The 24,146-nt window shown below is 45.5% G+C and overlaps 2 protein-coding genes across 8 annotated transcripts in view; one reads left to right on the top strand and one right to left on the bottom strand.

Annotated features, from left to right (window-relative positions):
• Positions 1–15,496, top strand: part of dlg3 (discs, large homolog 3 (Drosophila)) — a 53,219-nt gene extending 37,723 nt beyond the window's left edge. For 2 of the 4 annotated variants that reach the window (XM_088431745.1, XM_088431744.1), the window contains 11 exons: positions 4,258–4,372; positions 6,591–6,767; positions 7,781–7,856; positions 9,373–9,418; positions 10,880–10,921; positions 11,062–11,112; positions 11,229–11,330; positions 11,407–11,579; positions 12,167–12,276; positions 12,351–12,442; positions 12,509–15,496. In XM_088431745.1, the coding sequence (XP_088287871.1) occupies positions 4,258–4,372; positions 6,591–6,767; positions 7,781–7,856; positions 9,373–9,418; positions 10,880–10,921; positions 11,062–11,112; positions 11,229–11,330; positions 11,407–11,579; positions 12,167–12,276; positions 12,351–12,442; positions 12,509–12,615 (1,091 nt within the window). In that variant the 3' untranslated portion in view covers positions 12,616–15,496. Of the gene's footprint in view, positions 1–4,257; positions 4,373–6,590; positions 6,768–7,780; positions 7,857–8,547; positions 8,648–9,372; positions 9,419–10,879; positions 10,922–11,061; positions 11,113–11,228; positions 11,331–11,406; positions 11,580–12,166; positions 12,277–12,350; positions 12,443–12,508 lie in introns of all 4 variants that reach the window. The other 2 variants (XM_088431743.1, XM_088431742.1) reach the window with 1 other exon arrangement.
• Positions 15,497–15,893: 397 nt separating this feature from the next.
• tex11 (testis expressed 11) overlaps positions 15,894–24,146 on the bottom strand; it is a 50,149-nt gene continuing 41,896 nt past the window's right edge. For 3 of the 4 annotated variants that reach the window (XM_088431741.1, XM_088431738.1, XM_088431739.1), the window contains 23 exons: positions 23,902–24,021; positions 23,564–23,644; positions 23,009–23,094; positions 22,871–22,928; positions 22,436–22,531; positions 22,294–22,375; positions 22,123–22,201; positions 21,727–21,878; positions 21,569–21,654; positions 21,053–21,190; positions 20,892–20,994; positions 20,704–20,819; positions 20,376–20,461; positions 19,914–19,970; positions 19,802–19,842; positions 19,647–19,724; positions 19,488–19,558; positions 18,928–19,041; positions 18,665–18,737; positions 18,443–18,592; positions 17,567–17,796; positions 17,244–17,411; positions 15,894–16,292 (listed from right to left, as the gene is read on the bottom strand). In XM_088431741.1, the coding sequence (XP_088287867.1) occupies positions 16,227–16,292; positions 17,244–17,411; positions 17,567–17,796; positions 18,443–18,592; positions 18,665–18,737; positions 18,928–19,041; positions 19,488–19,558; positions 19,647–19,724; positions 19,802–19,842; positions 19,914–19,970; positions 20,376–20,461; positions 20,704–20,819; positions 20,892–20,994; positions 21,053–21,190; positions 21,569–21,654; positions 21,727–21,878; positions 22,123–22,201; positions 22,294–22,375; positions 22,436–22,531; positions 22,871–22,928; positions 23,009–23,094; positions 23,564–23,644; positions 23,902–24,021 (2,331 nt within the window). In that variant the 3' untranslated portion in view covers positions 15,894–16,226. The remainder of the gene's footprint in view (positions 16,293–17,243; positions 17,412–17,566; positions 17,797–18,442; positions 18,593–18,664; positions 18,738–18,927; positions 19,042–19,487; positions 19,559–19,646; positions 19,725–19,801; positions 19,843–19,913; positions 19,971–20,375; positions 20,462–20,703; positions 20,820–20,891; positions 20,995–21,052; positions 21,191–21,568; positions 21,655–21,726; positions 21,879–22,122; positions 22,202–22,293; positions 22,376–22,435; positions 22,532–22,870; positions 22,929–23,008; positions 23,095–23,563; positions 23,645–23,901; positions 24,022–24,146) is intronic. The other variant, XM_088431740.1, reaches the window with a different exon arrangement.

Below are 24,146 nucleotides of genomic sequence, written 5' to 3'. Positions count from 1 at the left end.
TTGGTCTGCCGCCGCCACAGTAGCATGTGTGTGTGCGCGTGTGTGTGTGATGTGCTTGAAAGGTCTGAGCTGAAAGAAAAGGGCCTCATGTTTCTCCTCGTAGCATTTGTGAGGCATGCTCATGTATAATTGATGCGCCTTGGATCACACGTAGATGCGAGGCCACTCGGATATGCTCGCTCACCGGAAAAAACATTAGGCACACGTGCGCCGTCAGATGATTGTCACAAGTAAAAAGAAAAAGAAAAATCAAAAAATCCTCATTACTCTTGCTCGGGTAGCCATCTTTGGACGCGTCCAATTTGTTTGAAATTGAGGTCTTTGGAAATTATTTGCTGATCATCTTACTTGAGATGTTCTTTACCCAAGTGTCGACTGTTATGATATCAGAGCGTGGAAGTTGTTTTTGCCGACATCCATTCCGAGAAGAAAGAGGCAATTAGGCGGCGCTTGACAAAAAATGCATTTTTGCTATGTTCTGTGCAACCGCTCTAAAATGGAAGTTTAGCCTTGTTCATTCCTGGCCTGTGCCCAAATATTCTCATAAATTCTTGCTAATTCAAGGTCATTCCAATGAAAACGTTTCACCTTTGAAAGCTCCCTGAATTTTCAGATTTCGTTTGTATCTGCATGTTTCACACAAACATGCGAAAAATGACAATGACAAACTAAGTGTTGCGGGTAGCTCGCCTAATCTTATCTTTTCACAGCCATCGCCAAAAGTGCACATGCAATACAGTTTGCGCTGATAACTTTCTCTCAGTAGGCTTCCCCTCCTGGCAAAGTCCATTAACTCGTTTTAATGTTCTCTTCCTGCGTGTACTGTAGGATTTGTGTGTAGGGTGTGTGGCTTTAAGGCAGGGGTATCAAACATACTGCCGGCGGGCTGGTTCTGGTCCGCAAATGGATTTAATCCGGCCTGCGAGATGATTTTGGATGGTATAAAAATGAGCTCAATTTTTTTTAATAAATGAAAAACTTGAAATGTTTTATGATTAATAATGATGTGAATATTTTATGATAAATAATGCTGTTGTATTATTTTGAACGTTATGTAAAATAAGAATAATACATTACAAGTTGTTTTGAAGTTATATAAATAGATACCATGATTTTATTGGACCGGCCCACTTGAGACTAGGTTTTCCCCATGCGCCCGCAAGTTTAAACGAGTTTGACACCCCTGCTTTATTGACATCAGGAGTTTTAGTTCAGTTATCTTCATTGGCCAGATTAGTTTGGGTGGGAAAAAAATCTGGCTTTGAAAAAAACAAAAACCTTCACTGTCAGTGGTGCAAAGTTGGGGAACTACATTTTATTCGAGCAATTTTGCTAAAAGCGACATGTCAATAGATGTGATGTTGACCGATGACGTTTTGGCTTTTCGTAATCTTACGGGCAAATATTTGCACACCTTGACTCGTCTCAAATTGGAAAGATGTGCGACTTCAGTCGTTGTGACTTAGACAAAACAAAAAAAAACCTGCTTTGTGCGCATGCACCACTGGTGAAGCATTTACTGACCGCTCACAATGTGGGAAATCTGATAATCGCTTAACTTAATCCACAACAAATAGATCACCTACAAATATGAACACAACAAAATATGAGGAGTTTAGCAAGATGAGATTTCTTCAGTTTTGCTCTAGATTGGATATTGTTGCCAAAGTGTTGGTGCATTTTATACACATTGACATAGAAAATACCAGAATTTGGCCCAAAATTAACAGTGCAGTATAAAGACTGAATGTCGAATAATCATTGAAACTCATTGTTGTTATATGGTGAATATTCTGGGCCGGTACGGGTTCTGAGAAGGCCACCACAACTTGACTCATGGAAATAACGAGACTTTAGTAATGAATTTTGATTTTAGTTAGAAGAAAATGTTGTGATTTTCTTGACTTTTCATATTTAACAATTGTCTGAAATAATCCATTTATTGTGTTTTTATTGTGTTCACTGGGGGGAGAGTGAAATATTCACACATTACACAAGACAACATTTTTCAACCGTTAGCATGACAGTGATCATTTTGCTAAAGGTTATCCTAGCATGAAAATCCGAATCTGCCTGCGCCCGGGGGCTAGCGTTCACCCAAAACCCTCAGCTGCCGATGTCGCCCGCCCTCGTTGGGGTTGCTTATTCAAAGGCTTAAAAGCGTTTTCATCTGCCTTGGTGCGTACCTGCGCGCGCCATTAGCGTTTGGACCGCTCTTTGACTTTCAGCTCGTCTTGTTATTTTTACACACAAGCCCGGCAGGATAGAGGAACGCTTGTTTCCGTGACTCTTCCTGTTTGTCGCGGGCCAACAAAAGACTACCTGTAAAGCGCCTTTTAACAGGTGGGTCGCAGCCGACGTTCAAAGGCACAATGGCGGGCGGCCCTCGGCGCCCGCCCCCTCCGCCTTTTCCGAAAGGGATCTTTTTTCTTTTTGACTGAGCTGCGCGTATCATGTGATGTGCGCTACAGAGACAAGTCCGCATTGTGATGTTGTCATTAGTAGCCGGGGCTTGGCAGCCCAGCAAGCGTTCCCTCCGCAAAGTCCCCCGGGGAGCGTGCGGCGTGATTGCGGCTCACTCTTCTTCCTGCTCCGCTTCAGCGTCCACAGATGAATGGCTTTGGAAGGCGCGGAATGCGAGGCGGCCTTTAGCCGGCCTTCAGCTTGCGCCAAGTCATTTAGACGCTCATTTTCTTCCCCCGCCCCCTTCCTCCCCGGGCTTCGTTCCGTCGTCCGCCCCGCTGGGTCCGTCGGCCGAGGGGACGGAGGGGCAAAAGTGGAGAGAAAAACATCGTTTTTTTTTTGTTTTTAGTTTGTTTGTGTTGATGAGACAAAAATTCGTAGACTAGGAATTTAGGATCACAACAACATATTTGCTTCTTTCTTATTCTTTAGTTAAGTTGTTCCCGACGCATTCAGTATTTTTCTGCTACCCTCTACTGCAAGCGGCTTTTGTCTGTGTTGCCGCGGCGGTCGGCGGGCGCCTGTTTACTTCACCTTGGTGCCTCAACTCCCCGAGGGAGACGTTCTCCCCCATAGGTTTTGCTAGGGGGGAGGATGAGGGTTCGCTGACCTCCGTTTTGTTTATGCACCTGCTCGAGAGCTCGTGAGTAACTCCTGTGAGGTCATCCTCAGAGGCGTGGATGTTTGCTTTGTCCGGGCTACCTGTCTGCCGGTCGGCCAAAGTCTGGACTTTGAGATGCGCAGGAAGTGTTGGCCGCCAGTTATGACTACATTGGAAGTTGCTGCTCGGCTCCTAAGAGGCGTGTTTTTTACAGCGTGATGTAACTTGGTTGGAACGTCGCTGTCGTTTGTCAATAACTTACTAACTTTGTCACGCTGCTTGGCAAAAGTGTTCTTTTTTTCACTGTCCGCAACACTGAAATATCCTAATTACATATGGTCGCTAGCTTTTTTTAGTCTTAATGGAACAAGGTCGCGTTTTTTGTTTTTTTTGTTTTTGTACTTTTAAGTGCGGAGAAGTGTCGTGCGGGAGTGAGAAAATACGTCCATGGCACCACAGTTATTCTACTAGCGCACGGTTTTGTCTTTCTAATGATGGAATGCGCAAAGCAAATCAGCCCATGTGCCACTTCCTGTGAGAATCTTATTAATGAGACGGCTCAGGGGAAGCCATTCGTCAGCGGGCGCCACTCACCGATTTCTGCTTTTATGAGGAACGATCGTGTTTGCGGTGTTGTTGGTGGCCTTCCCGCCTCCCTTACCACACTCCTCCTTTTTTCTCTGTCTCTCATTGAGGCACACTAAAGAGCCCGAGTTGAACTTCATTAATTTGTATAATTTGTGTCATTAATTCACTGTTATGGGACATTGGCGTATGCTTTAGCCAGATCTGTGATAAACCATCTGTTCCGGGCTTTATTAATCAGTGCGAGCTTTCATTCCGTTTTCCATTACTCATTTTAGGCCGCGTTGGGAGATGCTCTGTCCGTTGAAACTAACCGCAGAACATTCCACTCACTGCTTCTTTAGAACACAAATATAGGGTTGAGCAATACATTGAATTAAAATTGAATTTGTCGCTTTAAAAATTGAATATTTGAAAATTAACTGAATTTTATAGGTGGACCATCTCTTTAAATCGGGGGTCCCCACCCTTTTTTATCACTGGTCAATGCTTGAGATTTTTATCTGGAGGGGGGCAATGAGTGCTCTCAACAGAAGCTGTTAGAATAGCTTCTTCTGCGTGACTTTTGGGTAACATTTGTCCTTCTTTTTTTTTTTCCATCCACCCAGAGTACAGCCGCTTCGAGTCCAAGATCCACGATCTTAGGGAGCAGATGATGAACAGCAGCATGAGCTCGGGATCCGGCTCCCTGCGCACCAGCGAGAAACGCTCCCTCTATGTCAGGTAAAGTCAGGGCTAGACTTACATAAACACATTTTTTTTTTCACCCAAATTGAAGTTTAAAAAAGGGGGGGTCGACTTATAAGCGAGGTTGGCTTGTACTCTGAGAAATACGCTACCGAAAAAAAAAAAAACACTCGCTGTCAAAACCTGTCACACTATCGCCTGGCAAGGATTATACACTGAAACCTCTTGCCTCATGCCAGCCTACAAATAAAGCGCGAACTATGAAATGCGAGTGACGCCCGGAGCGCCAAAAGTATTTTCCATTCATGCCGGGACATGGTTGTCAATGAGCAGTCTCGGCGTCAATGCGTCTCAAACTGGGCTCTGAAAAATAATACACAATTGTCATATCGTTTCAAATCGAAACCTGCCTGCACGTACAATTAAAAAAACATCATAATCCAATGGATTCATGGAAGTTGTATTATTTTTGCTTTGTTTTTTGTTTTTTTAAACGCCAATATCTACTTATTACATGAGTAAAGCCAAAGGAGAAAATATGTCCCCCGGTGTTCTTGAGTCACCGCATATCACCGACGTCACCGATGTTATTCAAGTAGCGCAAACGACTGTCAACCCCCGCTCTCCTTCCATATTGTACTTGAACTCTACAACGGTGTCAGTGAAAGTCTCTCTGGTCCCAGTTAAAAATAATGGCTTGACGAGCCAGTGAGCCGTTGCGTGTTTTGGGAACAACACCTCTCCGACGAGAACATTCCACAAGAGTGTGCTGGAAAGCCAGTCCAAGCTTGTGTCAGACGCTTCCACAATGCACGCGTGGGGAGTAGGGCGGAGGCACAAGGAGCCTTGGCCGTCCCCGACTTGAGGTGATCCGGCCGCAAAATCCGTTTGCCAACATGGATGTGTGTTCATTTGTGCCCGATATGTTTTACAGGAAACCCGACTATATTTTAAAAACAGATGATTAATTTGATAATCAATTAGTTGGAGACCCATTGATGAATTGTGAAAGCTCGAGCTGATATTAGACAGAAATCAAATACAGCTCCAAAATAAAGCATGCGGAACTTATGTCAAATCCCCCTCGGGCTCGCGTTGTTTTCTGGGTTTGGTCATGTGACGTTTGTGGAGGTTTTCCGCTTTATTTATTTATGCGATGCGTTAAATGCATTGCGCCTCCACCTTTTCAAACCCACATAGATAACGACGGGGTGTTGTAGCCTGACGGCGGTTGCTGTCATAAGTCAACAGCAAACAGAGGCTGTGGAATCAGTGAGTCACGCCGGAGTCAAGGTGATCAAAGTCAAAGAGGCGCGTGACGTAGCTCCACTGAGCCCTCCCTCCACATACTGTACAAGCCTCCATTGTGTGGCTCCGCTCCTTGTATGCGAGCTCTTCCAAAAGGCAAACGGGGCCCGGCCTGCTCCTGCGCGCCTCACGAAAAGCGCAGCGTCCGCCGCGCGTCCTCTCGGCCCAGCCTCGGGAATGCGGAAGCGTTTGGCCTGCAAGGTGAGCTTCCAACGCGAGGACTCGCCTTGTCGCTTATCAGTTATGAGGTTCATTTTGTGTTCATGAAATCACTGATTATCTTTTGTGTTTAATCAAAAAAAGACAAATGAAACAAGACGATCTGAATGCAGATTGTTTTTTTTTCTGATTGTTTGAATAAAATAATCTATTTTCAAAATATTCCATAGTTGACAGCCCTACTCATAACAAATGCAAGAATATCATGTAATGCAAATGAGTACTTATCAATGCAGATTACAAAACGGGAAATACCTGGCACAAAGGGAAATGCTAACAAGCTAACTGCATGCAAGGCAGCACTATATAACGTGCTGAAGAGAAGAACTAACATGAGCTAGCATCTCATCCACAGTTGTAAGTTGTTGGATCGACAAGCAAATGAATTTTGGGAATATTATCATAAATGACAACGTTCTTACAAAGAAAGTACAAGTTACAGACACTCGGGATACTTGCGCTCTATTTAAAGTCTTGCCAACCTGAGTTGCCACCTAAAAGCAGGTCGTCACATGACGACGACACTTTTAAACGGAGACTGTCAACTTTTTACAGCGTGCCGATGCGAAGCAGGCTGTGGCAATGTTTGCTGTGTGTGTGTTTTTGTTTGTTTTATGAGCCGGCTCTGAAACCATGCCCCCTGCCTGTTACGTCCTTCATAGGACTTGCGATTTGAGCATCCGGGTCCAAGGCTTTTGTTTTTATTTATTTATTTTTGTCTTCACAGAGCTTTGTTTGACTATGACCGCACGAGGGACAGCTGCCTGCCCAGCCAAGGGCTGAGCTTCTCTTACGGCGACATCCTCCACGTCATCAACGCGTCCGACGACGAGTGGTGGCAGGCTCGGCTGGTGACGCCTCATGGGGAGAGTGAGCAGATCGGGGTCATTCCCAGCAAGAAAAGGTAAGCCATATCTATAATCGGGGTTGCACATCAGGTTTTTTGTTTTGTTTTGTTTTTTCCTCAAAATCCTTCTCAGTGTTGCTCCCACATTAGCAGCAATCAGTCTGTGTATGCAGCCGGCCCGCATCCTCAGGGTTTTACGCTTTCAGCGTCATTTGTACACGTGGAAACACTTTTTCAAGCGCGTACGCCGTACCTCGCAATCTATTCGGCCAGCGAGCGTTTTCCTAAGCGTATGAATAAAAAATAAAAAAAATACATTAGTTGCACACTCTAAAGCGATCAGCAGAACTCAAAAATACCTTGAAACATTGTGAATGAATGTTTTTTTTCTTTCTGTATTCATTTAAAATGGTTAGAGTGACCTCCTGTTTTGAAATGCTTGTAGGGAGGTGACGCGTGACCACAAACACGCACTAGACTTTTTCCTTCTTTTCTTGCTGACAAAAGCCAAATTTGTGCAGTAAGTCACTCGACGAGCATCTGTTTAACCGAGGACGGAAAAATCACTGGAAACTATTCATTTTTTTTGTGCCAAAAAGTAGATTTTTGTGTAGTTTTGCAACCGGTTCTTACTGTGCTATTAAGTTTGGTTATGTAACAAAAAGCACTGTCAAGATGATAATGCTTTGAAATTAGAAGAAGTATAAATTGCTAACGTTCTGTATACCGATTTTGTTTTTTTATCTTGTGCACACATTGGAAATTCTCTGTAAGATTATATACAGATATGTAATGGCAAATTACAACCTTGGTCAAATTCAGCACACTCCGGTGGTTGACGGGTATTTGCTACTTGTTTGTTAGCAATAACTTGAGCTACATTCACATGCTTTTTTTTCATGTTTGCCAAATCAAGCAAAAATTGAGAATATGAGCGCTAAATTTTGCTCCACATTTCGGTGTGCTTTAAGCCATGGCACATCTTGGAGCCACTTTTTAGAAAAGAAAAAAAATGTTCTGCCCAGACTCAGTTGTCATATTTTTTTTTTTTTTCAACTTCTTGTTTCCAGAGTGGAGAAGAAAGAGCGGGCCAGGTTAAAAACAGTCAAGTTCCACGCCCGGACAGGCATGATCGAATCCAACAGGGTAAGTTGCGTGCAAAAGATACAGCACAAGCGCACCTCACACACACCAAAGACATTTTGCAATGGCTGAATATGTAAATGACGCGCTTCCTCAAATAATGGCCTCTCGTCGAGTAGATGCCTTCAAAGGATAAAAGAACAGCCCAAAGCACCTCAGTTGGGAGGGTTGTAAGTTGGCAACAGAACACTTTAGTACGTTGTTGCTAACCAAAACAGCATCACCAACACACACTAACTTTATTGTTATGATTATTGTCTCATGTGACTACCTTGTTAGATTTTGTACTGGCGCGGTATAAGTTCCTCCCCCGACAAACCTCTTTAGTGTTGACCGGTCCGCAGTGATAAAAAAAGGGTGGGGGCCCCTGTGTTAAGCTATCAAGGCGAGGACTACTTACTGTACGTGTTTTGTGACACTCCCTCGGCCGGCCACTATATGAGGAAACGTGCCATGTACTCAACATAACAAGAAGCTGCCGCGTGTGCGTTCATTTCCATCCGAGGCCCGCTTCTCATTTTCATTTTTTTCCTCAATGATTTGTTGTTGGCCACACATTCCACTTTATTGTTTTGCATGCGTCTTGAGTGCCGTCATTGAAATCCATTCTGTTTATTTTCTTTTTTGTTTTGTTTTGTTTTTATGTGTTTTCCCTCTCATCCCCCCCGCCCCCACCCCCCCCTTCCTCCCCCAGCCAGTCAAAGTAAAGCGCAAAAAAAGCTTCAACCTGTCACGAAAGTTTCCCTTTTACAAGAGCAAGGAGAATATTGTGCACGACTTGGTGGAGTCTGAACGTGAGTAACAAAAAAATCCAAAAGAAAAAACCAAGGGGGGAGGGTCTCTTGGCTTTCATCCTTTCTTTTCCTCCTTTCACACTTGAGTTCTGTCTTTCCATCCGTCTCCCTTCCACCAACGCTTTGCTCATCCCGTTCGCGGCGCCGCCAGCCACGTGGCAGAGGGGGCGCAATTTGACCGCTTCCGTGGCTAAAATTTGGAAAAGACTCGACTTTGACTCAAACTACTGGACAAGTCTGTTTGAAAATGACAATTTCCAATGTTGTGACAAAGACTTTATGACTTGATTTGTTACTTGAGCGCAATTCGCGACCTGACTTTGTTTTTTGTTTTTGATTCACAGTAAAAGACGTGAGAGTAACTCTTAATATGTTCTCGGCACCTCTGCCACACGTCGGCACCTCTCCGACGTCCTCCGAGAGGAGTGGGCGCCTGTGTGTGAACGTGTGTGTGCGTGCACGCCTTTGTGTGTAGTCGCCGGCCACACTAACACACAGCGGGCTTCCTAACACTGTGCTGCCATACCACAACAGCGTCATAAAGCACTGACGTACGCTACACCGATTTTTTTTTTTTTTTTTTTTTTTCTCGAATGCTCCCACCGCAAACGCACACAGAGCACTCCTCTTCCTCTCTGCCCCGACTATCACTAACCTCTTCTTCTTCCTGTCTGCTGTCTTCTCTTGTCTTTTTGTTCTCTGCTCTCACCTGTGGGGACACCTAGGACTTCCCGGGGTTAAGCGATGACTTTTATGGATCAAAGAGTTTGAGTAAGTCTCGCGCTTGTCCCCCGAGCACCGGTCAAGCGAGCGGGGGAGGGGCTGGCACGGGGGACGCACAAAAACCCCTCTACGCTTTGCGCACTTGAAAATACAGATTTGGGCAACGTTGGCAAAAGTATCGGAACGCACACCTGCCAGAGGAAGGCACGACTCGAGTCATTGCTGGTCGATTGGCGTCGGTCCGGCCTTTATTGGAACAAAGATGCGCATGTCTCACTTTACTACCAGATGTTTTACCGTGCATTTGTCACGATTTTTGCATTCATCCTTTCAACGGCAACTCGCAAACAGGGCGCAATAGAAATTTTTGTCTTGAGACCCCAAAACCGCCAGTGGGCGCTCGCAGACAACTTACGACATTTGCGAGCCTTTCAATGACTTTGATCATCGGCTTAGCCCGGACTCCCGTCATACCTTAAAGTCTTAAAATCACAATACTCTAATTATGATGTAATACAGTACATATTCCTATTTTAAGTTCATACATATATATACAGCGTAGTTACTTTTGCTATTATCGCATTATATATAATATGTAACTATAATGAATATTAAAATCCGGAAACTGGAGCTTGACCTGTGCGCTGGAGCTCTATTGAAAGCATACGATTGCCAGTGTGTCCCAATGATTTTGTTCTTGGAGTTTTGCGCCATACTGAATAAATATTTTTGCAATTGTGAGAGCAAATGGCTGTTGGTCAACAACAGTGGGAGTCGTGTCAAATAGGGCGACACACTTAATGCTCTCCGTTAGTGGAGCCGGGTGTTGCCACGGCAACGTGACATAACACGTGCTCGGTGGAGTAACGCACTAGCCTTTTTGTTTTTTATTTATTTTGGTACCCCGCCCCCGGCGTGATGACACGGAGCAAGAGGAAGCCGGTGTTCTGGGGATTGCGCCTCATTTGGGATGTGATGGCAGGAAGCGCCGGATTTGCCAAAACCGTTTCCTCAATCTTTAAACTTGCATGGCTGCCTCACGCAGCGCCACTTTTCTTCTCTTCCGACTGCTTCTTCTTCTTCTTCTGTTCGGCTTAGAATAGTGATTCCCAACCGTTAAAATGCTCAGATTTCTCTTATTCGGACCCAGAAAATGATTTAATACAAGTTCTTAGGTCTTGTTTGCCACCCCTGCTGCGATTACTGGGGTAATTTAAACCGTGATGACACTAATAACGCTTCAAAAAAGGTGGGTGTGTGCTTAGAGTAAGATAGCTATCAAAAAGACGTTAAATTGTCTTATTTTGAATCGTCTTCGTAGAATGGCCGCTCAAAATTGTGTCGGGTTTACGAATGGACATTTTCTAGCCATTTGCCCAAAAAAAGTTGAGCCTCGGGCGAAAGGTTGGGAAACACCGGACTAAGTCTCCGAGCCGCTTGCATGAAAACGATGGCGACGGCGACGCCGGGTGATGTTGACGGCGCTCGCTCTCCCGCTTCTCCTTGCAGAATGCCTGACGTCCAACACGAGCGACAGCGAAAGCAGCTCAAGTGAGTCGCCGGCCGCGTTTCGCCCCTCGTCGCCGCCGTGTAAAATCCGCATCCGCCGTGCGAGGGCTCTGCTTTGCCGCCCGACGGCGAGCGTCCAATGACGCGATTTGTTTTGTCTTTGCGTGTTTTTACCATGACAGAGGGGCAGGAAGACACCATCCTCTCCTACGAGCCCGTCATTCGACAAGAAAGTAAGTAACTTTTGTGTGTGTGCGCGCGGCGCCAAAATCCATGCCATCCCGCCGCGATTCGCGGTGACCGAGGAGCGGCCGGCGGTGACCTTTGCGCGTCGCTTTCGCGTCCGCAGTCCACTACACGAGACCCGTGATCATCCTGGGCCCCATGAAGGACCGCGTCAACGACGACCTCATTTCCGAGTTCCCGCACAAGTTCGGCTCCTGCGTACCCCGTGAGTTGACCGCGCGCGCGAACGCCTAGTCCAAACGCAGGGTCCGAACCGGCCCGTCCCGCTTGCCGTCCGCCAGACACCACCCGTCCGCGGCGAGAGAACGAGATGGACGGCCAGGACTACCACTTTGTGGGCTCGCGCGAGCAAATGGAGAAAGACATCCAAGACAACAAGTTCATCGAGGCGGGCCAGTTCAACGAGAACCTCTACGGGACCAGCGTCCTGTCTGTCAGAACTGTGGCTGAACGGGTACGCGCTTACGCCTCAGCCCGGCGGTGGGCTCCTACTGCATAACGCTAACTTTCCGAGGCCACTTCACGCTAAGAGGTTTAGCGCCTGGACGATATTCCGAATGCCACTTGTAATTAGACAGTCCACCGGAGAGCCAAATAACAAATATTCTTAGTAACGTTTGTTTTAGGTCACGTTTTTATCTAGATAAGCTTGTCTTGTCTTGTGTAATCCATAATTTTGTACAAATGCAGATTTGACTTGCTTGAGACTAACCCTGGCACAATAGGAAACATAAAAACTTTACTGTCGGGAGGGGGTTGCACCCAGGTGTCTCGCGCTTCCACCCACTTACAAAAAAATACGTCTCGGAAACCCCCTGCAGTTTCTCTCGTAGTGACCCCATTTGCATGTGCCTTTCTCTCCCTGCGAGATGACGTTGTTTTGCAACTTCAGCTCAACCCTTATTTACCTAAGAAAGTTAGCCGCTCACAGGCCAATTAGGATGCGAGCTAAAATCTTTTCTGCCCATTGGCTCCCCGGTGGACTTTATAATCCCAAAATCCAAACGCTGGAAACGGCGGTATTGACGGTGTGCTCCGCAGGGGAAGCACTGCATCCTGGACGTGTCGGGCAACGCCATCAAACGACTGCAGCAAGCACAACTCTACCCCATCGCCATCTTTATTAAACCAAAATCCATCGAAGCCCTCATGTAAGCCGCTCGCCGCCGCGCCGCGCCGCTAACTCGTCGCTTAGCGTGCTAACTTTTGCCGGCGCGCGGCGCAGGGAAATGAACAAGCGGCAGACGTACGAGCAGGCCAACAAAGTCTTCGACAAGGCCGTCAAGCTGGAGCAGGACTTCGGAGAGTTTTTCACAGGTAACCTTGGCCCCCCCCCGCTGGCGCTAGCTTGCCCGCGCTCACCGCGTGCTTGCGCGCCTGCAGCTATTGTCCAGGGCGACTCGCTGGAGGAGATCTACAACAAAATCAAGCTGATCATCGAGGAGCAGTCGGGCCCGTACATCTGGATCCCGTCCCCCGAGAAGCTCTGAGCTCCTTCCCCCCCCCCCCCACCTCATTTTTACGGCTACGTTTCATATAAAGTTTGCGTGTCATCATTCTGTTACTCTCTAAATGGAAAGGCAAAACAAAAGTCTTCTCACCATCGATTACTGTGACTGTGCACCCCCTGCATGAGTTTCTCCACGCCATCCGTCACAAGACTGCAACGGAGAGACGTCGTCTTCTGATTTTTTTTTTTCCTTTCTTTTGGGTCATACTAAAAAAAAAAAAAACGAGAAAAGGGAATCGCTCCTTTCTGTTGACAGACTGACAGTGTTTTTCGCCAGACGGAAAGCGAGAGAGCGTCATCGAAGCAGAGACTAATCCCGCCCAATCGGGACACTTTGTAAATGTTCATCCAATCACGGTGAAAAAAGACCACACGCAAAGATGACGCCTTTTGGCTCGGTTGTTTTTGTCGTTTTCTTTCCCCCCTCCCCCGAAAGGGACTGGACGAACGGAGCCCTTCTGACGGTACTCTTGTTTCTCGGGAATTATTTATCGTCTCCGCGCCAACGATCCCTTCATTTATATTATGACGTCACAAGGTGAATAAAATCCTACAGAGATTTTACTATACATATAAATATATATAAATATAAATATATATATATATATATATATATTGAGAGCGAGCGCGTGAGAGAAAACCAAGTTTTACACTTCACTAGAATGGGCCATTTGGAGGGCTTGTTTGAATTCTTTTTCTTTGGCTTGTGCTTATTATTTTAGTTTTGGGGGGAGCCGCTCTTGTATTCAAGGCGGGCCGTGTGTGGGGTGGGGGGGTGGGGCCGTTGCTGGGGGGTAGAGACGTGTAAGTGGGCTCTGCAAAACACCAAACTGCCTTACATTCAATACTGACTGATTCCCGCTTGTCCTCCTTTCAGTGCAATAGCGCCCTCGCACCGCAACCGCCAGTACTACAGCAATCCATCCAATTAGGAGTTACTGCCCCCCCCCCTCCCCTAAACTAACGAAAGTGTGGAACTGCAGACCGCCCTCTTACACGCTCTGCCTTCCAATAAGTTTTTTTTGTTTTGTTTTTTTCGTTTGTTTTTCTGGTCTTCTGGTCACATGGTACTGTCCTATCTGCTGCCACGACAGCAGCCTTATAACGGGTAGAACAAGACAATAATTGTATTGGATGTCATGCCCATTAAAACAAAAAAAAAATCTGTTTTGGATTGTCCAAAAAATATGACGACACTAAAGTTGAGCCGAATTAAAAGCTTTGTGTTCTATATGAATTATTCATCAAGTGCTTGGACCACTGTACAGACGGGACAACGGGGTATTTATTGGAAAAAAAAAAAAAAAGCCCTTGGGGTTTGAGCTGTGGAATCTCAAATGTACGACAACTGCGAGGCCCCCCGAACGCAGCACTGCGCACGTCGGCAAGCCCAACTGTGAAAGGGATTTTTTTTTTCCCCCTTCTTCGTCTTCAGAGAGCCAAACCCCCAAACAGGAAGTGCCAACGCGGACCCCTCTGGGTCGCCCCCTCCCCTCCGTTTTCCCCAGCAACCCCTCCGCCGAGTTCAGGGAATAACTGAATGGAACACAGCCATTTCTAACTGTTTGCAGACTGTTTCAAAGGGAGTGCTAGGTGTACGATGTAAATAAGCCCCGCCCATGCTCCTCCAGCATATTAAGCCCCGCCCATGCTCCTCCAGCATATTAAGCCCCTCCCCTCCCTCCCTCCCTCCCTCACCTGCGCTTCATGCATGTGTGATTCAAAGTGAGACCGAAAATGTTTTATAGACCACAAATGGCAGGTAAGTCAACTTTGAAGCGACTAACAGGACAGGAAACAAAAACTAGTGAAAAGGCCCTCATTTGTCAATACTTGTGCAAGGAGTTTGGATGTATAGAATGAACATGGCCTACCTTCAAGTTTGGGACATTGGGCGTTACGGGAACAAAAGCTGAACCACAAATGCACGGGGGGAAGAATTTTCACAGGATTCCATGCTACTTGATAGGGCTACACAGTTTTGAAGAAAAAAAAATAAACATTCTATAGTCATTGTTAATGTGGGGGTTTTTTTCGTGCCGCAGAGCATTAGCTGGTAGAGAAAAAAAGGTTGGCACGATTTTTACTTATAGAATTCAAAGTGAGGAAAGTTGAAATGACAATGGAATTTCCGAAAAGATGAATTCTCACAAATTTTTTAGAATTTTACTTTGATTTCCATTTTTTCACGGTTTTATTTATTTAACACGAAGCCAAGCAATAGATTGCTCAACGTTTGTGATTTGTCATGGGAAAATGATTTTGGTGTCCTGGGTTAGGTTTGAAAGCAGGATGTTGCGCAAAGGCCGCACCGGAAAAGGCCATTTTGACCTCCGTGTTGAAATTTCAGTCCAAAGCCCAAACTCCCAAACCTTTACCTTTTTTTTTTTTTTTTTTTTTTTTTGTGATGTCATTCTTGAACGGGAGGAAAAGGTGCTTGTGGTACTTGTGACTTCCGTCAGCCATGTTAAAGCCCAAAGACTTCACTTCTCTGCTCTTTGCATTTTGGGGCTGTGATGTTAAAAAAAAAAACAACTCAATGGCCACCTGTCCTGTGCGTGCGCGCGTGCGTGTACTTCACGAGGCTGTAACGATGACGTCATTCTATTGCTTTTTGTGGGGGAAGGGAGACAGGGAGGGGGTGTGCAGCGGAGGGAGCGGTCCCAGGCGGGCGGTCGGGCTGGCAGGCGGCTTCAGGGGACCGAGCGCTCTACTTTTGTTGTCCTTGTCACCACGGCAACGCCGTCCTCATATTACTGACAAACGTCAAAGCGATCGTTTTCTTTGGGCTTTTATTATTTGGGGGGGAGGGACTTGACAAGAATTTATTTGTTTGAAAATAAAATATGTGACTCAGTTACGACTTTGGCACACTTATTTCGTCGTGGCACCCCCCCCCCCCCCCCCCCCCCAAAAAAAAAATATTTGTAGTCTGCGAGAAGACTAAGTTGTCTACTTGTAATCAGGGCGATTGAAAGCCGCACGTTCTCCCGTGTAATAAGCATGTCTAGCCGCTAGGGGACAGTAGCTATATTCCATCCAATCAGAAAGAACTTCCGTCTCCTCGCGTCACTGTCGTAGAGTGATACGAAAAAGTTTTTCTGATTGCCGCATGCATCGATTTTGGCAAACGCCCAGAATTTTTCTACAGTCCCAATTTTGTACTAGTCTTGAAATGTAGCGGTTGACTCGTTTATGACGCCAGCTGTTCAAATTTCAAATGGACTTGTGTTGAGCATCAAAAAGGAATACAACAAATTCAATGAACAAGCAGCTTTTTGCTTTATTTGTAGAACTGTATTTAGTCATATTTGTTTTCAGATAGCTGTAAGATGATTTTTTTTTTTTTCCCTCGTTGTGCGATGTTGTAATTTCACCCAACCAATTTTTTTGAACTTGTCTCCAAAGGCTCCAACAGTGCGCCTCACATTTCGAACATGCGAAAGAACCCCACGTCGAGCGATGACGTCAACGAGGAGTGGCAAAGGAAGATTTCTTGTTGCTGGTTTTGGTTCATTGTTGCGCCGGCCGACCCACGCGTGACTCGATTGGGGAACGAAGAGGCGAGAACCGTCGCCGAGGGGGCGGGGCTTATGCTTCCACGACGTTCTTGGCTTGATCCAGACGGGCCAGGACTTTGCTGTAAAGCTGGGACATCTGCGGACGCAAATATTGGGACACAATTGTCATCTTGTTCACCCCCCCAAGACTTGGGGGCGTTTGCGTTTGCATTCGAATGAGGCACGGGGGATGGTCTTATATACAATACTTTGCTTGTTCGTTATACATTTTCGGTTTTTTTTAATTGATCTTATAATGTACCTTGATTTATGAAGGTTATTTTGAGTGGCGTCCACATTTTTAACGAATTTTGATACTTTTTACTTTGTATATTCATTTATTGTTTGTTAGTATTTTGGGGATGTTTTCTTTTTAATATATTGATTTTTGAAAAATACTTTTAGTTAGCTACACGGTTTTTTATACATTTATATTTAATATATAATTTTGGAAAAAAATGTTGCTTATAGATGTTTTTCCATTCATTTTATAATACTTTGGTTTATGTGTTTTTGTAGTTTTTGAGTTACTATTTTTTAGAAAATTTTGTGTTTATTATGCACTTTTCATTCAATATATTTTATTAGTATGTGGGGGGTTATTTTTTAATATTCATATTTAATACATCATTTTGTAAAATATTTTAGTTATACATGTTTTTTAACTCATTTTATACGTTGATTTATGCATGTTTTTTTAGTAGTTTGAGTCAATATTTTTAATGTTTATTATACGCTTTTCATTATTTCATTATGTATTTTCCTTTATATTTTGGAGTTTATTTTTTAATATTTATATTTAATACAGTATATGATTTTTTTTTAAGTTTTTTGTTATATAATTTTTTTTTCATTTGTTTTTTGAGTGGAGAGTGATTGTATTTGGTGGGGTCATCAGTTTGAATGTTTTTTTTGTTTGTTTGACATGCTTTCAATGTTTTTGTTTTGATTCATGACATTTCGTATGTTTGAAGTGAGAGGAAAAAGCGAGGCGTGTACATTGTGGGATGGAGCTGAAGGGTAAGCTGACTAGTTTTGCCTGCGTGACCTGGGAGTGGTAGGCGTGGCGCAGGGAACCCAGATGGCGCAGCAAGCCCATGGCCAGCGCGCACCACCTCTCGGCCTGCCCGTAGCGCGTCAGGCTGTAGAGCAGGACGCCCGTGTTCCAGGCGCGCGTCAGCAGCCACAGGATCTGCGTCTCCGGGAGGCCGTCCGCCTGCGGGAACGGAGAGGGGGCTCCTTGGCTATCGAATCAAATGCGTAACGGTATCGCAGGTGCTAAAGTTGTCTGGGGGCAGCGCTAGCGGCGACGGAAGACGTGAAACGCATGCGGGAAAGCTCATTGCCTTTCCTTCTCGGGCTTTGACTCACGGCGCCATCCATGAGGGCCAGCGCCTCCTGGTAGTAGTCCCAGGCCTCCTGCAGCACGCGGGCCTCCAGCTGAGAGGCGCCGCCGGGCAGCGCCAACTGGATCAGGCTGTGGATGCACTTGGCGCAGCGCTCCGGGTCCGGCCGGGCCGCCTTCTTGTGGAGGGACAGCGCCGCCCTCAGGGCCTTCTTGCACAGCGGCGGGAAGTAAGCCGGCGGCTCCATGGCCAAAGCTGCCGGCGGGCCGCAAAACGCACGCGTGAGCTCTTTCTGAATGCGGTTTGATTGACATCTGATTGTTTTGATTCCCTTGAGCGCAGCTCCATCTGGTGGATGCCTAATGCAACCCTAGCCACAACTGTAGCTTCTATTCTATACACCTTACAATGCGGTGCGCCTTATATATGAAAACGGTTTTAAAATTGGCCATTCATTGAAGGTGAAGCCTTATAATCCGATGCGCCTTATCGTGGGGAAAATACAATATACATATTGTTTGTAATTTAGGTTTATAAAAACCACTACCTTCAATCACTCGATGCGAAGAAGTAAACCTGGACGATAAATTGTCCCCCCCCCCCCAATTATTCAACTGCTCCAGATGGATTAAAATGATAGATGAAATCTACTGTTTGATGGCTGTTTTTTTAGAACGTTTTCGTCATTCGGCATCCGTCAGATTGGCTAAAGCAGTCAGTTATTGGCTTGTTATTTTAGCGACTTTTTGGAAAGGGGTCTTGCCATTTCAATTCCGCAGAAATTGACATAATGTGACAAGAAACGAGGCACGTGGCAAAAACTTTGGAAAATGTGCCCCTGAGCCGCAAACATTTGCAGATAGCGATCGCGTCTTTGCTGCTGTTTTTTTTTTTTTTTTACCGGCAATGGTCTCCAGAACTTTGGGCTCCACCTCGTCCTGCTCCAAGATGGAGTCCAGCACGCCAGCCACCTCGGGGTCGTTAAGTTTGGCGCGCGCCTCAAACTCGTAAAGCAGCAGCAGCGTGTCCGCGGGGTCCTTGGGGGAGCTTCCTGTCCTTGCCCAACGAGAGATCGCGTCTTGACTCTGTGGCGAACGGCGGCCTCGTCTATTGCGTACGCTACCTGTGGCCTTGAGGGTTTTGCACACCTCTGCGCATGACGCCATGTGCTCCAGCGCCTGACGGAGGTCTTGGTTCTGGGAAGGAAGAAAAAAACATACAAACACCACAGCCCATCGGCGCTCTTCAATGCTCAATAGCAAAGCGCGTTTCCATCTTCCGTGACACTTTGTATGCAAACGGAAAAGAGGAAAAAAATGATGTAAGGAAATGTCTTGTGCAGACTCTTGAGCCGGTCAAAGAGGAGCAAGTGGCCGGCGGACAAACCCGGCCGACGTGAGGAGCGGCCCTGTAGAACTCTAAGGCGGCGGCGGCGGCCATGAGCAGACACATTTTCTGGGCCATGAGAATGGCGCGCTCGGGACGACACATCTGGGACAGCTGGAAAAAAGGTCAATCGCAGTCCTGATTGGCCGTCACACATTCAACACTTGAATGTTCTAAACTTAAACCAATGCGCCTTATAAGGAAAATACGGTCTTGATTTGAAGTTTTTTTTTTTTTTAAACTTAACATTCATAACTCATGGCAAACAATAGCTAATCATTATTTGTGCATAACCTGCCTAAAAAGCACAAGGAAGTAGAATTTTGCCGTTAGTCTGGTCTAGTCTAGTCAGCAAGTGTATTGTGAAGATGTCTTTTAAAGCACCCAATCAGCATGGTGCCGCTTGTGCAAAACCTCCATGTCATGAACGTTTAAAATGACAAATTGATGAAATCATTTCGATTTATTGCCCAGCCCCAGTGTCAACCAACATTTTTTTTTTGTTTTGTGTGAAGCATCAGAATTTAGCATGTATCAACTTTGTGGGCACACACACTCACCTGGTAAGAGAGCACAAAGAAGTGGCGCATCCTGTCCGGGTTTCCCTCACATTGCAGCGCTGAGTTCCACGCTGGTGGCCCCACAAAGACAATGCGCACGATTGCGAGTGTGACCAGTTGTGCTCAGTCGGCGCCGAGCTAAGAAAGAGCGGCGGCTACCAATCTTCCTGAACCAGTCGGCTTCCTCCGCACACTGCTCGGCTGTCGGGCATGGCCGACATGAAAGCTTCTGCAGCGCTGCGGGAAAAAAAAAAATACAAAATGATAAATGGAGCTGAGTAAGGGCAAAAGACATTTGGTAAAAGCCTGCGTACCCGTCTTTAAATATGGCAGTAGCGCGTCCAGACTCGCGTCCCTGTGGAAGAGTGGCAAAAGTCAACTTGATACAACAGTTTGGCAATCCATTTTTAGATTTGTACGATGTACTTTTTCTCATCACTGGTTGATGATTCTACGGTGGTGAGTGCAAGTCGAACCAGGCACCTGGAAAAGGAGAAATAGTAAATGAATGACTACTTTTAAAAATCGTTTCATCATTTAGATATAAAATTGTGCAAATTGTTAGCATTTCATCCTCTCAAAAGTCTTTTTTTCTTAGTCCTCTATGAAATCAAACTATTGTGTTGAACAAAAATGAAATATATTTAAAAACATTTGCTTTTACTTTGGAAAACAACTGATAAACACTGAGCCAGTAAAAAATCTGCACAGATTTGTCTCTCATTGAAATCATCTTGTGGCGGGTCGGTGAAGAGCCGTTGGCGCGTCCGCCTCACAGTTCAGAGACCCGAGTTCAAATCCACCTCGCTTCGGCCTTCGTGTGTGGAGTTTGCAGGTTTTCCCCGGGCCTGCGTGGGAACGTATTTGATTTGCCTTTTTTGCCCCCACCTGAGAGCTTTCGGAACCAGAGCGTGGTCTTTGCAGGTTTCACACAAATTCTCCAGGACCTTCATGGCCATGTCCTGCTGTTTGTTCTGTCGCAAGAAGCAAACCATCATCAGGGCTGATAACAATAATGTCGCAGAGAATGATTAATCAGGTACTTTTTCAATGACGTACCCCCAGTGAAAAATGTCTATAAAGGTCTATAAACCATTGATTGACTGCGGTCAATTGCACCTCCAATGCAGTGTTTTCCTCCATTTAGCCAGAGAAAAATGTCGGCAAAAGTAGCGTAGCTGCAAAGGAGTGCAGAAGCACAACATGCATGGCGAACCTCCAAGGCGATCTGAGCGGCCCAGCAGAGGAGGTTGGACGTGGTGTTCTCAGGCACGGCGCCGTTGGCGTCCACATCCTTGGACAGAAGCGCCATCGTGTCGACCGCCTTTGCGGCTGATTCACACACGGGGCGGGCAGGCCGCTTAAAAATGTGACCATACCAAATGAAACTGAGCCGATTCTCACCTCGTTCCACGTCATTCTCCTGCATGGCCATCTTGTAAATACTGAAGTGCGTGAACATGCCGTTGGGATCGCAGCGCTCGGCCTCGTTGATGGCTTCCTTGGCCTGGGAGAGGCGCATGCGGTGGTGAGCTCAAATACTGGTGTCAAATGGGCCTCGCTACCTTTTCTGGCTGCTTGAGTTGCAAGAGGCACAACGTTCTGTTCCGCTGCAGTTTGGCCAAGTTGGGGTCCATTTCTCCGGCCTCAAAGAAGCTCAGCGAGTAGTTGTACCACTGCAGCGCCTCTGAGTAGTTGCCCGCCTGGGAAGAATAGCAGATCAATCAACCTTCCTATCTGGAGATTCGAATCCTACTTGTTTTACTCTAATTTACAATACAGGTGTTATATTAGTACTTTTTGCTTTTTTACAAAAGTATTAGTACTTACACTTACAAAGTGTGAGTCACATTATTAGACACCGCTGGACAAAATGTCAAGATTGAAAGCTTGATGGGTGCTTCACAAGCCGTGTTTACAATAGTTCATTAACTAATTCATTGTTACGTTTCGGTTAGTTATGCGCAAGCTATGACTAGATATACTTTACGCAAATAGTAAGTTTATGTGAAACTAAGAGTCTATTAAAAATCAAACCTCTCAATCAGCGGTTCTCAAATGACGGCACGCGTGTATGGTACCTCAATGTATTTTGTGGCTTTATCCCACAAGACGGTGTGCAGGCTTGCAAGGTCCTGTGGCGCCAGCCGCTTGCTTGTGTAGTGCACTGTTGCGGGCGGGCATTCGTTACTTTTTTGCACACGTGAAGAATTGTGACACGTCCGGCCACGCGCGTCACCATTGATGACATCCTCAATCTTTTGCTTGCCCAGCAGCTCTTTGTCACGTTGCAGCAGGAGCTGGATGTGCAGGACCAGGGCGCTCCCCAGGGCGGGCGACGACTCAAACCGCTGACAGACGCGCTTTAAAAGCTCTAACGCCGCCGCTTCTCTGGGAGAATGGGTGCAAAGCAGTTGGAATATTTGCACCTTATCTTTGACATCGTGGTTAAGCTCCATGTACTAGTGTGCTGTTCACACTAGTAGAACTAGATAGTACATAGTACTAGTGAGGCAAAATTCCACTTCACATCTGCTTGCTTTCAATGTTGCTTGTTTTTGGCATTAGCAGTCTGTTAATTACTTAGTGGACACTTTTATATCGAGTGGCATACCAAAACTAGGGGAGCGCTGACCTGTTGTGGGACACCAGAAGCTTGACTACGCTGAGACAAACTTGAAGAGAAACGTCAGCTTGCAGCATTTCATCCAGACCTGCCAATGCATTGTTCATCTCAGGGGGGAATGTTATCAAATGGAAAAATCAGTAGCGGGACAATTCATTCCCGTGAGCTGAGGGAACGGACCGGCTGCGACGCTTTCATCTGAGGCCTCGCATCTCAGCAGGATTTGGATCTTTAAGACCAGCCCGGAGGCGCTCGCGCATTCCTGATAAATTTCCACGAGAGCTCAGTTATTCACATTTACAATTTGATGCTTAAAGCTGACCTTGTTGGCCGTGTCGACAGCAAGAAGGGCCTCCTTTCGGAACCTGTGGACGTCCCACTCCGCGTAAGCCGTGGCCAAGAGTCGCAGAGCCTTGGCCTGAAGACGGACCAAACATAACAGTTTGTGCAAAGCGTTGCTGCTCCAGTTGGATGGCCCGTTGCCGGAATGTCAAGTTGCCAGGCGGTCCACAACTTGTGTTACAATTTCAAGCTCGCTGTGATTACTTTGGAGTTTTGCGTTCTAAATCCTTTCTTGCTCTATGTTGCTCCTATGGGTTTTTATATGTGAAGATTTTTATTTATTAAATTCCATGTCTGTCTGCTTCTGTTTGGTCATTTAAAGAAAAAAAAGAACCATGTATAGGAAGGCTTGTTTTTCTGAAAAAACAAAAATGTATAGTCAAACAAAAAAAAAAAACAAGACAATCTGTCTTACCTGTACTTCAGATTCAGGGGCAAAATTCACATGAATCTTGCTGATGTCATAGCTTTGCCTGGGCAAAAAAAAAAGACATTTTTCCACAATGTGGCAAATTCTCTTGTAATACACTCACAATCCAAAAGGCATCCGTACCGTAACCAGAAAGTGCAGTCTTCAAACTTTTGATGGTGGTACATGTCAATACCAAAGTTGTGGCACAAGCGGGAAAGGAAGCTCGTCTGCAATCGGAACAGAAAACACTAACATTCTTCCAAATCAACATTTACTGTTTGCTCGGTCCTGCCAGATTCATCCATTTAACGATTAATTAATGAAGAAAATATAGGATTCATCATTTATTAAAACAATCAATAGTTGCAGCCATCGTTAAAATATGTATTTATTTATTTTTGGAGTTAAATGTTTTAGATGATTTATTATAAAATAAAAAGAATGAATACATAAACAATTGACATTGAACATTTTTCAAAATTCATGACCAATAATTCAATAATTTTGATCACAATATTTAGAAATCACATCAAAAAGAATTGTTTTCGTCATTCTATATTATGTATTTCAATAGATATTATTTTTGAATAAATGGCTGGAAGCGCATCAGCAAATGTGGATCTTTTTTTTAATTTATGTATTCATTTTTTTCAATTTGACTGTGAAACATAAAGCAAATGTGGCTTTCTACTGTACTTGATCGGGCAGGCGTTGCAGCATGTCTTTGCAACGTTGCACGTAAGCTGAGGCCTCTTGGGTGCGCCCTTGCATCACTGCCTACAATCGAGACAGATGGGAAAACTCCACTTCCACCTTATCCAACCACCCGCAGCTGACTTTTATCTACTGTGGCTTAGTTTGCTTTTGAAATATACAGTAATGTACTGAATGCGCTGGAATATTTGATCAATCCACTTTTGTCGGCTCATTGTTTCTCACTTGACATTTTAGCTGTCTGGCAAGCGTGTCAGAACAACACCTCTTGGCTGCCAAATCTCGCAAGAACAAATGTGGAAGGTGTCACCGTCACCCACTGATTCTGCCTGATAGGAGAGGATCCGGAGCAGGTCTTTCTCCGTGTCCATTTTGGACGAGTCGCTGTCCGGCGCACCGTGGCCTCTGGAAGTCAGCAGGGCAAACAGAGTTTCCAGACTCTGGAAAACATCACAACACACTGAATTGAATATATATAAAGGTAAACTCGCGGTTTATGCACTGTATAAGGCGCACGTGATGATTATAAGGCGCACTCTCAGCTTTTGAGAAAACTCAAAGCTTT

This window comes from Hippichthys cyanospilos, chromosome 13 (genome assembly GCF_059441005.1).
Source record: "Hippichthys cyanospilos isolate Australia breed blue-spotted pipefish chromosome 13, RoL_Hcya_1.0, whole genome shotgun sequence".
NCBI classification, from domain to species: Eukaryota; Metazoa; Chordata; class Actinopteri; order Syngnathiformes; family Syngnathidae; genus Hippichthys; species Hippichthys cyanospilos.
The sequence above is the reverse complement of the archived record's forward strand: the minus strand, read 5'-3'. Positions and strand labels throughout refer to the sequence as shown.